We start from the raw sequence: 15,668 nt of genomic DNA, 5'->3' as shown, positions 1-15,668 counted from the left end.
TCCCTGTCTCAGTCTCTCCTTTGTATTCCTTGTGTTCCTTAATGCCATTCTTCTAGTTGCACAACCTCTGGGTTTGACATAAGCTGAAGAGAGACCTTGTGGGATGGTCTCTACCGGAGCTGAATTCCCTGTTCTGGGACTGGCTCCCCCTGGGGATAATTAGATCAACGTTTGATACGTCCTCTTAGAATTCTTAAACCTCAATTTAAACCTTCCGTAGTAAAACCTTAGATTTAGACTGCTGGCTTAACCCTTAAATCACTGGCTTTCCCCAGACTGCCAGCAAATTAATCCTTAGCATGCCAATCTCTCGATTCTGCAGCCTCTAAAGGATTAATGGAAATACAGCATGAATTCCAATTCCAGTCACTCTGGTTGTTAGTCTGTACTGTAAATTGCAGACTCTGACTCCGCTGATATTCAAAACTTAGTTTCAGCGCACAGGAAATCTTGTGGTTTTGAGGTGGTGAGATGCTGGTGGGCTGATGAGTTGACAAAGGTCCAGGAGACCTGGGAGGAGTTTTTAGAAATGATGCATATGAGGAAGAGCTGTACGAGTACTCATTATAGTCTAGGGCTGTATAACAGATACACCAGATTCCAGACAGCCATTTCCTTTCCCTTCTCCTTTACTGCCATTCTTTCCATTTCAGAGAGTCCCTTTAGATCTCTTCCTACTGTTCCCACATTGTTCGTTTCTATGATGATTATCTGTGCACGTGTGTATATAAAACTCTCGTAAACAGGATAAATTGCACGCAAATGGAGGCCCTACCATTCCCTCGGGAGTTACATGGTCCCCTAGTCTCTCCGTTCTGTGTAACGTGCTTTCAAAGGAGCGTCTGGCCTTTCTCTCAGCCAAATGGAGCCTGGACATATAGGCACAGCGTCCAGCAAGCCAGTGGTCTCTGGAAGATACAAACCCAGATCCAGCTAACCAGCGAAGAGCCACTGGCTGCCTCATAGATTCATAGATTCTAGGACTGGAAGGGACCTCGAGAGGTCATCGAGTCCAGTCCCCTGCCCGCATGGTAGGACCAAATACTGTCTAGACCATCCCTGATAGACATTTATCTAACCTACTCTTAAATATCTCCAGAGATGGAGATTCCACAACCTCCCTAGGCAATTTATTCCAGTGTTTAACCACCCTGACAGTTAGGAACTTTTTCCTAATGTCCAACCTAGACCTCCCTTGCTGCAGTTTAAACCCATTGCTTCTGGTTCTATCCTTAGAGGCTAAGGTGAACAAGTTTTCTCCCTCCTCCTTATGACACCCTTTTAAATACCTGAAAACTGCTATCATGTTCCCTCTCAGTCTTCTCTTTTCCAAACTAAACAAACCCAATTCTTTCAGCCTTCCTTCATAGGTCATGTTCTCAAGACCTTTAATCATTCTTGTTGCTCTTCTCTGGACCCTTTCCAATTTCTCCACATCTTTTTTAAAATGCGGCGCCCAGAACTGGACACAATACTCCAGCTGAGGCCTAACCAGAGCAGAGTAGAGCGGAAGAATGACTTCTCGTGTCTTGCTCACAACACACCTGTTAATACATCCCAGAATCATGTTTGCTTTTTTTGCAACAGCATCACACTGTTGACTCATATTTAGCTTGTGGTCCACTATAACCCCTAGATCCCTTTCTGCCGTACTCCTTCCTAGACAGTCTCTTCCCATTCTGTATGCATGAAACTGATTTTTTCTTCCTAAGTGGAGCACTTTGCATTTGTCTTTGTTAAACTTCATCCTGTTTACCTCAGACCATTTCTCCAATTTGTCCAGATCATTTTGAATTATGACCCTGTCCTCCAAAGCAGTTGCAATCCCTCCCAGTTTGGTATCATCCGCAAACTTAATAAGCGTACTTTCTATGCCAATATCTAAATCGTTGATGAAGATATTGAACAGAGCCAGTCCCAAAACAGACCTCTGCGGTACCCCACTCATTATGCCTTTCCAGCAGGATTGGGAACCATTAATAACAACTCTCTGAGTACGGTTATCCAGCCAGTTATGCACCCACCTTATAGTAGCCCCATCTAAATTGTATTTGCCTAGTTTATCGATAAGAATATCATGCGAGACCGTATCAAATGCCTTACTAAAGTCTAGGTATACCACATCCACAGCTTCACCCTTATCCACAAGGCTTATTATCCTATCAAAGAAAGCTATCAGATTGGTTTGACATGATTTGTTCTTCACAAATCCATGCTGGCTGTTCCCTATCACCTTACCACCTTCCAAGTGTTTGCAGATGATTTCCTTTATTACTTGCTCCATTATCTTCCCTGGCACAGAAGTTAAACTAACTGGTCTGTAGTTTCCTGGGTTATTTTTATTTCCCTTTTTATAGATGAGCACTATATTTGCCCTTTTCCAGTCTTCTGGAATCTTTCCCGTCTCCCATGATTTTCCAAAGATAATAGCTAGAGGCTCAGGTACCTCTTCTGTTAGCTCCTTGAGTGTTCTAGGATGCATTTCATCAGGTCCTAGTGACTTGCAGGCATCTAACTTTTCTAAGTGATTTTTAACTTGTTCTTTTTTTATTTTATCTGCTAAACCTACCCCCTTCCCATTAGCATTCACTATGTTAGGCATTCCTTCAGACTTCTCGGTGAAGACCGAAACAAAGAAGTCATTAAGCATCTCTGCCATTTCCAAGTTTCCTGTTACTGTTTCTCCCTCTTCACTAAGCAGTGGGCCTACCCTGTCTTTGGTCTTCCTCTTGCTTCTAATGTATTGATAAAAAGTCTTCTTGTTTCCCTTTATTCCTGTAGCTAGTTTGAGCTCATTTTGTGCCTTTGCCTTTCTAATCTTGCCCCTGCATTCCTGTGTTGTTTGCCTATATTCATCCTTTGTAATCTGTCCTAGTTTCCATTTTTTATATGACTCCTTTTTATTTTTTAGATCATGCAAGATCTCGTGGTTAAGCCAAGGTGGTCTTTTGCCACATTTTCTATCCCTATGCAGAGTCATATTTTTGCAGAAACTCGCCTCAGCTGAAGAGTCAGGCACTACAGGTGACCCTAAAATACAAAAGCAAACTCAATGAGCCCCCAGTTCCCAGGAGCCACTCACTGCGCAGCTCGGAAACTGAGTTGTACCATGGGCGGGTTAGTGGGTTTCAGTGGAAGCGCAGCAGCTCCGTAGGTTGGACCGGGGGAAGGACAGCGTGCCTGGAGGGGTCTGCAGGGGGAGTGTGCTCTCAGAGTGTGATGAGCAGCCCAAGCAACGGGTTTGAATAATTCTCCTCTCTGAAGGCTCTGGCTGCCTTCCCCAGTCTACAATGGGCAAGGATGGGGAGCGGCATCCAACACAGTGCATCTACCCCGGACTGACACTGTCGCAACCTCCAGCACTTCGTTCACACCTCAGGGTAATTCCGTCCGCCCCAAAGGTCCTGTTGCCTGACAACTGAAACCCTGACACCCCCCCCCCCACACATACACACACACCGGGCGAGACGCACAAGGTGCTGTGCTAGGGAAGAACGAGACGCGACTCCAGCTAAGGCCACGTGCCCCTTCCAAACCCATCCGTGTGCCTCGGGGACAGAGCTCGCTGCTCACCGAACCCTGAGCCAGCAGTGCCTCGCTGAGAAGAGCCATCCTGGTGCATTGCACAGAACTCTCTGCGGAGAACCAGAGACATCAGGGATGGGAAGGGCTCCTCCAGTCCATTTCCCAGTGGCCAACGGGACATTTCCTAGGGCTCTGCAGTGTTACAGTCCCAGTGACTGACCCCGGGTCTGATTCCCAGGATAGTGATTTAACCATCCCTCTCTCTACCTCAGCCTCGCCGTGTAGCAGCTAAACGCAGCCATCCGTGCTGCAGCGGTGTGAGGGGGACATGGTTTTCCAGAGTGGGATGTGGTTCTGTGGTATCATTCCTCGCAGGCCAGCGTTCCCCAGAGCCTGAGTCTGGGAGCTCCAATGAGGCTTGGTTTGTCATGTGCTGTTCTGGGGAGAAGTGAAGGCAGCAGGTGCTGGTGAGATGGCCCTTCAGCGAAGGGGCTGGGGCCTGTTTGTCCGGAAGAATAACACAGGTAGCTCTGCTCTCAGCTGGCCTGTCTGAAATCAGGAACTCTGGGGCTGTGCTGAGCGCAATGCAGCCCGGCCAGCCCCTGGGAGCTCTGCAGCGGAACGACGCTCACTCTGCTTATTTGCTGTGTGGCCAGTCTAGGCACAGAGAGCGCTTGAGCCTTTGTGAAGGTAAAGCTCTGTGAGTGCTGCTGAAGGTGCTAGCTAAAGCCAGGCGCAGTGTGGGCAGAAGCCAGGGAAGGTGAGGCACCAGTCACTGCACAGCCTCAGCCGAGGAACATGCCTGTAAGCTGCGACCCAGCGGGGTCAAGCAGTCTTGTATTAAGCATTCAGTTTGCTTGGGGCTAAATGGGAGGGCAGCTTCCGCTGTGTGTGGGGTAGGCCGGTGGGGGTGGGGGGCCTGGTGCATCCCCAGGGGATGGTGCAACCCTAGAGCATCAGGCCATGCGCTGGGGCGGTTGTGCTCAGGCACCCCGTGAGATCTGGAAGTGGAATCCTTGTAGAAGGCAGCTTACGAGGAGCTGATCTGGGATTTGCAGTGCAATGATCTTCCCGTCTGCCCTGGCGGAGCACCATGGGTTTGGTGTGTAAAGCCTGAGGGGTGTGAGAGTCCCTGTCGAACAGCTGGGGGCACTCGCCTGGCTGCCTCTTTGAAGCAAAAACCAGCCCAGACACTCTGCTGCTGCTCTCGTGGTCCGAGACTGGTGAGGAGGGCCCTCTGCTTGGGTTCTGCAGTGATGCCAGCTGGTTGGGGTGGCTGAGGGAGTGAGCTGTGGCTGCATAGCTCTTGGCAGGCCTGGCATAGCCCTGTTGTCTAGACCCAGTGTCTCCGCCCGTTCCATGGGAATCCTGCTTCCTGGGGCTTCTGGCAGGAAGGTCTGATCTCTGCAGGGATGCTCCATGCATTGCTGATACAGCTAAATGGGAGCAGCTCACCTGAGCTTAGCGCGGGGTCCGCAGAAGAGATCTGGCCCTTCCCACCGGTGACCCGGTTCCCAGGGGCCCTGCCTGGAAGCAGGTTTTAATGTAGGTCTCGGTTCGCGCTCAGGCTTGCTGTGGGCCCAGGGTGGGCAAGCCCTGCTGTCACCAGCTTTACTGTCTCTAACTGCTGACTCCGTTGCCGTGTTCCTCGCGGAGGAATGGTCCTCAATATCTTGCTGCTCTTCGAGGAAAGCCCATAGACTTTAAGGTCAGAAGGGACCATTATGATCGTCTAGTCTGACCTGCACAACGCAGGCCACAGAATCTCACCCACCCACTCCTGTTTCAAACCCCTAACCTATATCTGAGCTGTTGAAGTCCTCAAATCGTGGTTTAAAGACCTCAAGGTGCAGAGAATCCTCCAGCAAGTGACCCATGCCCCACGCTGCAGAGGAAGGCGGAAAACTCCCAGGGCCTCTGCCAATCTGCCCTGGAGGGAAATTCCTTCCCCACCCCAGATATGTCCCCATCCCCAGGCAGGAGCAACTCCAGTGTTCCAGCCCCTGAGCTGTGTCTCCTCGATACTCTTCCTCTCCCTCCCGTAACCCCACTTCCTCTGGCAGGTCCACAGCGCTGAGGCAGAGGTGGCAGGAGAGCTCCCAGCGTTGCCTTCCCAGACACCCATCTCTGTCTGCGCATAAATAAGGGTTTCCCATTCATCTTCCGCAGACGCCTGCCTTGACCGCCTGCCCCGTCCTCCCCTGGCTCTCCCAGGGAGGCGTGTCTCCTCTAGGCCTGTCTTCTAGTCCCTGACCTAGCAAAGGGGGATGCATTTGAGCAGTCCTACTGCACTCCATGGAGCGATTGTGTGCACAGCCGATGTGTTTGCAGGATCCGAGCGGGGACTGTAAGCGCCTTGGGGCAGGGACTGGCTTTATTTTTGGCTTGTGATCATGGAGCTTGTAGGTGGGACGTAAGGTATTGTTAGTAGTAGTAAAGCCTGGCCATTGTTCTCCCTCTCTGACACGTGCTTCTGTGCCTCCTTTCGGGGCTGCCTGAGCTTGGTGTCTCTTCTGAGGTCACAACCTCCCTTTGCTGCCTTCCTCCCCAGGCCTGTCACCCAGCAGAGCTGCACGGGGAGCTGTGGCTTAGTTCCTGCGGCTTAGCTCTTGTGTTCCCAGGCGCAGTCTGAGATAAACACATTTCCTCAGTTCACTGTTGTGTCTGCATCTCCCAGCTCCGCTTCCTCCTTCCTGACGCGTTCGCCTTGGAAACTCTCCTCCTGCTCCTTTGCGGCTCCCACTTGGTGCACTGGATCAAACGGAGCAGGAAAGACCCTGTCCCTGTGGTTTCCTTCATGAGTGGGTGAGTGCTGGGCTCTTCCTCAGGGCTGGAGACAGAATAGTGGCAGCTCTCCTCCCCGTCGCTGCTGCCTCTGCCACGTTTGTGTAACAATACAAACTGTAAACCAAGCTGACTAAGACGCTGATACTGCCTTATTCCCTGCAAAGCCTCCGCTGAGGGAGGCCCTGTGGGAAAGAGACAGCAATTAGAGAAACTCAGGGCACAGAACTGAGTCCCCGAAACAGCTTTGAAAAAAGTCTCTCTCTCTGCTGGCTTCGAAAAACCCACCAAATGATCTCAGTGCTACGGGGGCGCTTCGCAGGGGAGCTGCAGCCTCCTGGAGCTTGGAGCGCCTTCTGGAAAAGGTTTGTGAAAGGAAGGTTTCTGTTTTCTTTTTGTCTTGGTGGGTGACCGAAATGCCTGCCTGCCCGTCCGTACTTCCCTGCAGTCTTCTCTGACTGGGGCCAGGGCCATTACAGCAGCAGGGGGGTGCTTTTAGCACAAGAGCTGCCTAGATGGTCTAAGATAAAATAGCTGGGGACCCTTCCCTGGACCCTACACTTGGGTTCCATCCCTGTCTGGTTTCTGTGTAAAGATTCATTATGCATAAAAGCAGAGAGTGTTTGCTCTCTAAACTAGTGACCCAAGGATGAGTTGGGTACTAGCCATGGGTAATAACCCAGAGTTGGAATCTCAGACGACAAACGTCTGTAGAGGATCTGTAAAGAACCGTCATTACTTGAAAATGTCTGACTGTCACAAATGCCAGCGTGTGTCTGTCTACAGGAGACCAGTCGTGTATGGTCCAAGACACGCTGCTACCCTGGGCAGTTTCCAGCAGTAAAGGCTGCTAGCTGGGAGGTGGTAGTGTTGTCGTGTGTTTGGAAATCTCCTTGCCCTGGTACCAGAGTCCTGTGTTGTGAGAGAGCTCCCGGATCTGGGCTGAGCACTGTGCCGGCAGTGCCATTGCGTAGATAGTCTGTTGCATTCTGGGAGTCGGTTCTAGCGAAGCTCTGTGAATTCTGCCAGACGCGCCAGTGGGGTGACCACTGACCAGCAGCTGTAAGGTGGCACAGTTCCTGACACAGCGCCAGCCTGCAGCTTGGAGGGGTCAGTGCCTGCTGGTGAGCCCCTCGGTGTGATTTGGGGGGGTCAGACTCCCCCCGCTCTCCCAGGACTTGATGGACCTAGTGCGTATCATTGGTAAGAGTGGCCTTTTGAGGCCCATGAAGCCTTTAAGCACGTGTCCTAGTCCTGACCCGTCTGCAGCTGTGCGGAGCACCCTGTCTGCTGCTCTCGCTGCGGTGCCTCTGCTCCCACACAGAGGCCAGCCCTCCCTGCTCTGGGAGAGGGGAAGGGGATGGGTAGGTGGGGGAAGGGGTAGATTTGGAACAGGGCTGGAGCACCCGGCTGTGCGACCTAATTGACTGGCAGGGACAGAGATCTGTCCAGGGTGTTTCTAAGGCCTCTGACCTTGGGATCTACGTGCTGGTCTGCACCCTTCAGCAGGATCAGATTTCTACAGGGACTCTGCAGCTGGGGTGTGGGGGGAGCAGAGACTCACGCTGACATGAACCAGAGCACAGTAAGGATGAGGTCTCTGCCCACTCCGGTGCACAGAAACCGTCCTCTTGAGGGAGGTGGCAGGGATGCAACTCCTGCCTGACTCAGGAGCGAACCCGAGTGAGAGGGAGGCGCGTCTGGCAGTAGATGCTGGTGGCAGAGCAGAAGGACGAGGCTAGCTGAGGCAGAGGGCAGAGCACAAACCCTGAGGAAAGGTGAGCGGCTGCGTAGAGATTAGTGACAATGTGCAGAAAGAGACGATAGGCCAAATTCAGGGGCTTCCCTGCAGAGACAAGCATGGAGCCTCCTTCGTCCTTTAAGTTGCTGGTCAGGATACTTGCTGCTCCTTCGCTCCCAGCCTGGCACTTGGACACCACCTCAGCCCGGAACTGGAATTCCACGCTGGAAAGCTGGTTGCGAAGCTGCTGGCAGGGGCGAGCAAGGAGTGAGATTGTGGGGTGTGAGGAGAAGGCTGGGAGGAGGTAGGTGAGCGGAGCACTAAGCCCAGAGATGGGGCTAAAAGGAGAAGGCGGCAATGCTTCATCTCACTCCTTAAATGGGAGCCCGTGTGGCTACCTTCAGTGTTGTAAATGGAGAGGAGCTGTGGCGTGTCAGTTCTCGCAGGACAGCAGCCGATGTAATCGGCTGGTTGGCCTGATGCTGTCTGTGGACTGAGGATAATGGCCTTTTAAACGCTTTTTGTTTACGGTATCTCGTCTCTGTATAATCAGGGGCTTAGTATTGTAGCCAGTAAAGTCTCGGAAGTCAGTCAGCAATGAATTCTGAGGGTTAGAAGCTGGGTCATGCTCCAGTACAAAGACAGCTGCAGAGGGACCGACCCTGGAGCAGCCTGTCAGCCCATCGCCGTGTTGATCAAATTTGGTCGCTTGACTTCAGTTTTCTGCATGTGGCCAATCTTGGAGGCTTGGAGTGAAAGATGGGTTCATCTCTGCCCTCTGGATCTGGGGAGGGTTGTTTTTCCCCGGTTACTGCATTGACAACAGTTGCCTTTGGAGCACAGTCTGGGAGCTGCAATCTGGGCTCACGTCTGGGAAATGGGTGGCATGAAAGTGCCCTGTGCTACAGTGACGGACAGAGGCGAAGGTTTGGGAAGGCGCAGGCTGCGGTTATACCTAGTTAGCGGAGAACTCCCAGCCTGTTGGCTCTCGGCTGGGAGTCAGGCTCAGTCCCACTAGCACAAATCTGTCCTTGAAGTTATAACTGCCCAGGTTTGGGGATCGCTTGTGGTTTGTGGCCACTTTCTGGTCCATCTCAGTAGCTAAAGGCAGCTCAGGATTGTTACGCTGAGCTCCGAAGACAGGAGCATCTGCCCGAGTTGTTTCAAGTTTCTGGAGGGTCTCCAGTGTCGTTTATCGGGTTGGGAAGTGGCAGTTCAGAACGCAGGATAATTGTTCCCGTTGCTCCTGCCCCATTTTGCAAACTGCTTGGTGGTGAGGAACAGAGCCCCCCGGCGGGTGTACTCGTGCGTCTGGTTCCTTTTCTCCTGTTTCCTCCAGCTGCCCCCGCCCCCTCCCTCTTGAAGAGAAACGGGGTAAGCCTGCACTTTCTAATGTGCCCACGAGTGTGGGTGCCTCTGGCCGTGGGCCCTTTAGGAAGCATGTGACCGTTACAGTCAGCCAGTTCAGGGAGGTTTGCTGCTGCCGCTCTGCTCTTCCGACGACGTTCCCTGTGGGTTTCTGCTCGTTGGTCGCTGCTCAGAACTGGGAGGAAGGGAGAAGCATAAGACACTTCCCATGCTGGGCTCTAGCTCCATTGTCTGAAGCACTTCCCCCCAGGACTCCACCCCAGTGTGGGCGCACCCACTGCCGAGGGGGTGGGTCCCTGGGTTTGACCAAAGTGAACAGAGCCAGCCTCTGCTGGAACCAGTTTGCAAACTGTGTTCTAACCTAGGCCTAGTTTTAAAGCCATTCTGCCCAGTGTAGACGTACCTGCATTGCTCGAGGCTGGTCATTACAGCACAGAGCCACAGGAGCTGAGCTTCCCAGCACAGTCTCTCTCCAGCAGAGATCTGCTGTCCCCATGGGAGCAGTGTGACCCTTGGAGCTGGCTGGCTCCAGGGACCGTGACCTTGGGGGTCACCAGCTCTTATCCAGACTGGGTGTGACTGCACAGCACTGCCCATTGGCTGTCCCTTCCGCCCCGCTCTGTGATGGATAACGTCATCCTTCTTCTCCTCCAGATGATCGGACTCTAACAGAGGACAAGGTTCTGTGCTGCCAAAACCCCACCTGCATTGACCAGAGGAGGGCTCTCAAGGTACTGTGGCTCGGGGTGTGGCTGTGAGTGTGTGGCTGCGGGGTGTGGCTGTGAGTGTGTGGCTGGGGGTATGTGGCTGCGGGGGGTGGGTGTTATTGGGGATCCAGGGGGTGTCCCTGGGAGGCATTTCTAGCTCAGAGCTGCCTCAATGCTCCATCACTATCAGAGTGGGTGCTAAGGACACAGCTGGCCATCTCGCCTCATCTCCAGTCCCCAGCATAAGGGCTGTTCCTGCCCCTCTTGGGCGAGGTGGGCCGAGGCTGAGTCACAGGCCATAGGAGCGGTTGGATTTGAGGTGGGCACCTACATGTGCGGCCAGTGTTCCTGTTCCCAGAGACGGTGCCGACACCGCCGGTTTCGTCTGGCTGAATGGCTCCCAGGAGCTAGCAGAGCCCAGCCATCTTATCAGCAAGAGGTTTCTCCACGGAGATTTAGGGCTGCCAGATCATTCAGTCGATTCTTACGGAGCTTAAGTGTTCTTGGCTGCGTGACAGAGGGAAGTGTCTGTGTCTAGAGCCAGTGAGTGCACCGAGGAGTCTAGGAGACAGCACTTACCAAAGGATTGCCGCCCTGGGGAGGAAAGAGAAGCCCAGGCCCAACTGGAGGGTCTTTCCTTCCCCACCCCCTCTCCTGCCTTGCAAACCAAGGTATCAGCGAGTTTTATGTGAGCCCCATTATGTCACTTTGTTCTTCCTTGTGGCCATTGCCAACAGAATCGCGTTTCCAGACAGTCACAGGAGCCGGGCACTGGCAGCTGGCAAATGAGTCATTTCAAATGGACTATTGAGTTTCTTTGGCTCCTTGTCTGAGGATCCTCTCCGGCTGGAGCTGAGGGGCCCCAAGAACGTTTGCACTGGGGCCGGCTGTCGTTTTCCTTTTGCTTTCGCTTTTAAGGTGCCTTCTCTACAATTAGCAACAGAGAGTCCTGTGGCACTTTTAAGACTAACAGGTGTATTGGAGCATAAGCTTTCGTGGGTGAATGCCCACTTCGTCACATGCATCCGACGAAGTGGGCATTCACCCACGAAAGCTTATGCTCCAATACACCTGTTAGTCTTAAAAGTGCCACAGGACTCTCTGTTGCTTTTTACAGATCCAGACTAACACGACTACCCCTCTGATACTTCTCTACAATTGTTGATGGAGCATGTGAGTAGCTGGGTCTGAGTGCACAGCCAGGAATCCTAGAGAAAGTGGGAAATACCCTAGAGCTTCTGTATCTGCTGCTGCACTTACCTGCTGAGACCCAAGTCTCCCTGGCAGCTGTCTGATACTGACTCATGTGACACATGTCACTCTGCCATGGCAGAGTGTGCGGGGGAATGGGGTGGGGAGGGTTCATGAGGTCACACTGCTTGCTTCAACCCAGTCTGAGTGTCTGGAAACAGCTGGACTCTGTCTCTCTGCTCCTGGGGCCCCTGCTGCAATGAGAGAGAAACTGCCTCAAATCATAAAACTGGTGTAGTGCTCTGGTATGGGTCACTGGCACGGCGTCCACATGTTAGCAGGGACAGGTTGTATGTGCTCTCCAGTTTGCCTGCAGCAGGGATCCCAGTCTGGGGTTAGCAATCAGAATAAAACAGAGAGGCAGTGCCGACAGCTTGGCTGGGGGTCTGAAGACCCTGATGTAATTCTGGCTCGCCTACTAACTTGTTGTGTGACCCATGGCAAATCACCTTCTCAATCTGCGAAATGCTGATAGTGATACCAGCCTTCCTCACCCTTGTGCTGCTCTGAGATCAGAGGGGGACAAGCGCTCTGTGTGTGTGTGTGTGTGTGTGTGTGTGTGTGTGTCAGACTCCACACGCGGGATTAGAATATATTTGTGGAGTCGACTGATATTTTTCACACACTTTTTTTGTCAAAAGATGGGCTCTTTTCTAAAGCAAAACCTAGCACAAAAAAATGTCGACATTATTGCTTTTCATACAATTTTCTGCATTTTTTTATCAACCGTTTTATTCAAGTTATTGTGGAAATGTTTCATTTACTGAAACCGTACACTTATGGATAAAGAAAAATTTCCATTACAATGTCAAAAACTTTCAATAAAAAATTCAGCTACAATATTGTGAAAAATGTTGTGGAAAATGAAAAATGGCCCCTGTGAACCAGAAACAATTTGGAATGTTTTTGCAGTGTTTTTCCCATCTTTTTAGCCATCTTCTCTCTGGGGACTGGCCACTGAAGAGATGAGCTCCTTGGGGCAAGACCGTATCTAAGTAGCTGGGCCTCATGAAGTGCTCCGGGCATCGGGACGGAAGGTTCTGTTTGTTGACTGTAATAGGGGTGTGGGGTTGGTACTTACGGAATACACCACTCTGTGCTCTTGGCAGTGACAGTTGGGAGTCTGGGGAGTGTTTCTAGCTGTGTTTAATTGTTGCATCTGAGTCTAGAGGGGCTTGGGCAACAGGCACATGCTCTTATGTCTGAAAGTATTCCTTGCCGCTAGCTACCTGCTCTCTGGAAATGTCTGTCTGTGGCAGGCCCCCGCTGGGCGTTCAGCTCGTACACAGGGAGTGGGCGTTTTCCACCTCAGGGGGTTAGTTTTGCAAATGATGAGGGGAGAGATTTTTAAAGCCTTTCTGGTCTGTAGTGCTGACTCCAGTGTAGCCTAGGCTATATCTGTCTGTCTCCCCTCTCCACAACGAGGGGCAGACATCAGTTCCTGCATTTTCATTTTGGCTCTTTAAAATCTCACTATGCTAGTAAAGTTGGTGAGTAAAGCTGACTGGCCAGAGGCCATTTCACAGCTAGCAGTCGACTCTTTATAAATTAGCCATTTAGTTGAAAGCATAAAGCCAGGCCATTGGCTGGGGATCTGGGGCTGCTGAGACCACAGACTGCCTTGACTGTTACTTACCTTGGAAACAAATGGTGTTCCAGACAGGGAACATCAGCCAGGCTGCTAATTTTACCCTCTCAGCGAGGAGCCCGACGCAGTCAGCCACTGGCCTTCCAGCTCTGACACTCCATCTGCCGGGAGCTTTGAGCTGCATGTTCTCACTGGAACCTGAAAGCAATCTGGGGGTGCAGATTCAGTTCAGTGTCAGCAGCTCCCGTATCAATCCCCTGCCAAGCTCCCTACTAACGCTGTACACAATGAATTACTTAAAAAGCAACAGAGGGTCCTGTGGCACCTTTAAGACTAACAGAAGTATTGGAGCATAAGCTTTCATGGGTGAATGCCCACTTCATCAGACGCCTGGCGTGGCATTCACCCACGAAAGCTTATGCTCCTATACTTCTGTTAGTCTTAAAGGTGCCACAGGACCCTCTGTTGCTTTTTACGGATTCAGACTAACACTGCTACCCCTCTGTTACGATCAACTACTTGTGAGCCAAGAGCCCAGCTCATGTCCCTTGTAGCATTGCCCCAGGATGGGAGACTCCAACAGTCAGATGTTGTGTGCGCAGGGACCGTTGCCTACATGGGGTGACACTGCAGCTCCTGCTCTCCTCCCTGGAGCTCTGAGGTGGAAATCTCAGCTGCTGCGCTGTCTGTCTGTCTGGTGGTCCTGCAGGCCAGGAGTGCTCTGTCCCTTAGTGACTGGGCCAGGGTGCCATGAGAAGGCCTACGCGCTCTGCCGTGGCTGTTTGTGACCCCTTCTTCCCACACTGGCCCGGAGGAAGCAGCACTCGCTGGGCAGGGAAGTAAGCTGGCAGGAGAGCATGGAGCAGCGGTCTGACTATGGAGCGTTCAGCGCTGCCTCCCCTCCAGTCCCACAGACCCCTGCCCCTGACTTTCCCAGCGGGAGGAAGGGAGGGGGGCAGCTGCCAGTGGCAGAGTTCAGAGACCTGGGGCCAATGTGTCCCTCCCTAGGTGCAGTTTGCAGGGCAGATGGGGTGGTTTGAGTTAACCCACGAGTACCAATGACTGTGATTTCCTGCGGCTTGGCAGTAGGAGCTTTCCAGTAGCTCTGACAGATGCCAGCCTGGCGCATGCAATGGGGATGGCAATGTGTCAGGAAGTGGGTTTCCTGCTCTGGTGAGTTCAGGCCCCCAGCACTGCGGGGCTTGTGGGCAGCAGTGTCAGGGGATGGGCAGGGTTGTCTCTGTTGTTGGCAGGGTGGGGCGATTGTTTGTCTTGGGTGAGCAGTGGGCATGGGAGCGAAGCCTGTTTTTAACCTACTTTCCATAGCAGAATTATCATGATTTTTTCCCACTTCTTAGTTCTTGGGCTCCCGGTGGGTTGTTAATATGGCACATGGTCCTCCGGCTCCATGTCTGCCGTGGAAATCAGCACAGAATGGCGCTTGTTCCCAAGTCCCCATAGTGGTGCCGGGAAAGCTCCAGGTGTGCCGAGCTCTCTGCCCAGCCCCCCATACGGGGAGCAGAGCCCTAGGTCACGGGCTACCCTACACAATGGGGTTATTGTAAGAGCCAGGGCCCCTTCCTCGGGGCTAGGTGGAGCTTTCACAGAAAGCTGCTGCTTCTGCTCTGGCACTTACAGCAGTGCTAAAGAAGAGACTGGAAAATGAGCTAATGCTTCTTTCAAGCGTGCACAGGAAATCTCCGTTTATCCACAGACTGTCTGCTCAGCACAGTGTGCGAGTTTGAACCAAAGAGCGAAGGAAAGGGCAGCAATCAAAGGCACAGTATGTGAGATGAGGTCATGCTGCTCTCTGCACAGGACGCTCCACCCCTGAGCCTGGCCAGGAGGGAGGCGCTCAGTTCTCGGGACAGGCTGGGAGTTCTGGGTTAATGCTGCCACCCCAGAGTCCAGTGGGGATGCCTAGGCAGCAGTCCCTGGAGGGAATGGAGGGCTGTGCTTGCTCTTCAGTGATTTCCAGCAGCCCAAGGAGAGTCCAGCCCGGATTTAACTTCACCAGCGCAGCTGCTCCTGATTCGATATAATTCAAGCTAATCTAATTGAGCCTGTTCATCCTGTTTAGTGGCAGGGAAGGAATTAGTTTGCATGTTGACACAGCCTGCAAAGGAGGGACCTCTGGGAGGGTGGTGCCCCTGGCAAACTAAAAACAGGGGGTGCAAGGTGCAGGCGTCTGCCTTGCATGGTGGCATGCCACTTCCAGTGGTGCTGGAAGTAGGGGTGCTGCCGCAGACCCTGGCGTGAAGTCGTAGTAACAAACACCAAATACATGGTTTCCATCAGCAGCACCCCGACCATACAAATTGTTCCAGCCCCCGGCCACCTGGCTGGCTGCTGCCAGCTGACACCCATTACAGGAGTGTTACAGTCACTGGCAGCAGGAGTCTGGAATCATGCAAGGGGTCTGGAGTTAGCAGAAGTGCAACCCCATGTCTGTGACATCACAGGCGTCTGTCTAGATAGGCTCTAAGTCTGTGTGCAAATGGGGTAAGGGCTGCAGTGGCCAGGCGTGTCAGAGCGGAGCTGGCGTGGGGCTGCCAGGCTCTGTTGAGATGGTAGAGTCCCGGTTTGGGAGCGTGGGAGAGAACTGCTGATGGGGCAGGGGTCTGTCCGCAGCAGATCTATATGATATGTTGAGGCTTGTTGCTTTCCCCATTTGTGTTTAGTTCTTGGGTTTATTTGGGCAAGT

The 15,668-nt window shown here is 52.6% G+C and overlaps 1 protein-coding gene across 3 annotated transcripts in view; it reads left to right on the top strand.

The window, feature by feature from the left end:
• PLEKHG5 (pleckstrin homology and RhoGEF domain containing G5) overlaps positions 1 to 15,668 on the top strand; it is a 113,732-nt gene that overhangs the window by 41,175 nt on the left and 56,889 nt on the right. For 2 of the 3 annotated variants that reach the window (XM_054009492.1, XM_054009490.1), the window contains exon 2: positions 10,073 to 10,149. In XM_054009492.1, coding sequence (XP_053865467.1) covers positions 10,073 to 10,149 — 77 coding nt within the window. Of the gene's footprint in view, positions 1 to 6,638; positions 6,675 to 10,072; positions 10,150 to 15,668 lie in introns of those variants that run through there. The other variant, XM_054009494.1, reaches the window with a different exon arrangement.

The sequence above is a fragment of the Malaclemys terrapin genome, chromosome 19 (assembly GCF_027887155.1).
Source record: "Malaclemys terrapin pileata isolate rMalTer1 chromosome 19, rMalTer1.hap1, whole genome shotgun sequence".
NCBI classification, from domain to species: Eukaryota; Metazoa; Chordata; order Testudines; family Emydidae; genus Malaclemys; species Malaclemys terrapin.
The sequence above is the reverse complement of the archived record's forward strand: the minus strand, read 5'-3'. Positions and strand labels throughout refer to the sequence as shown.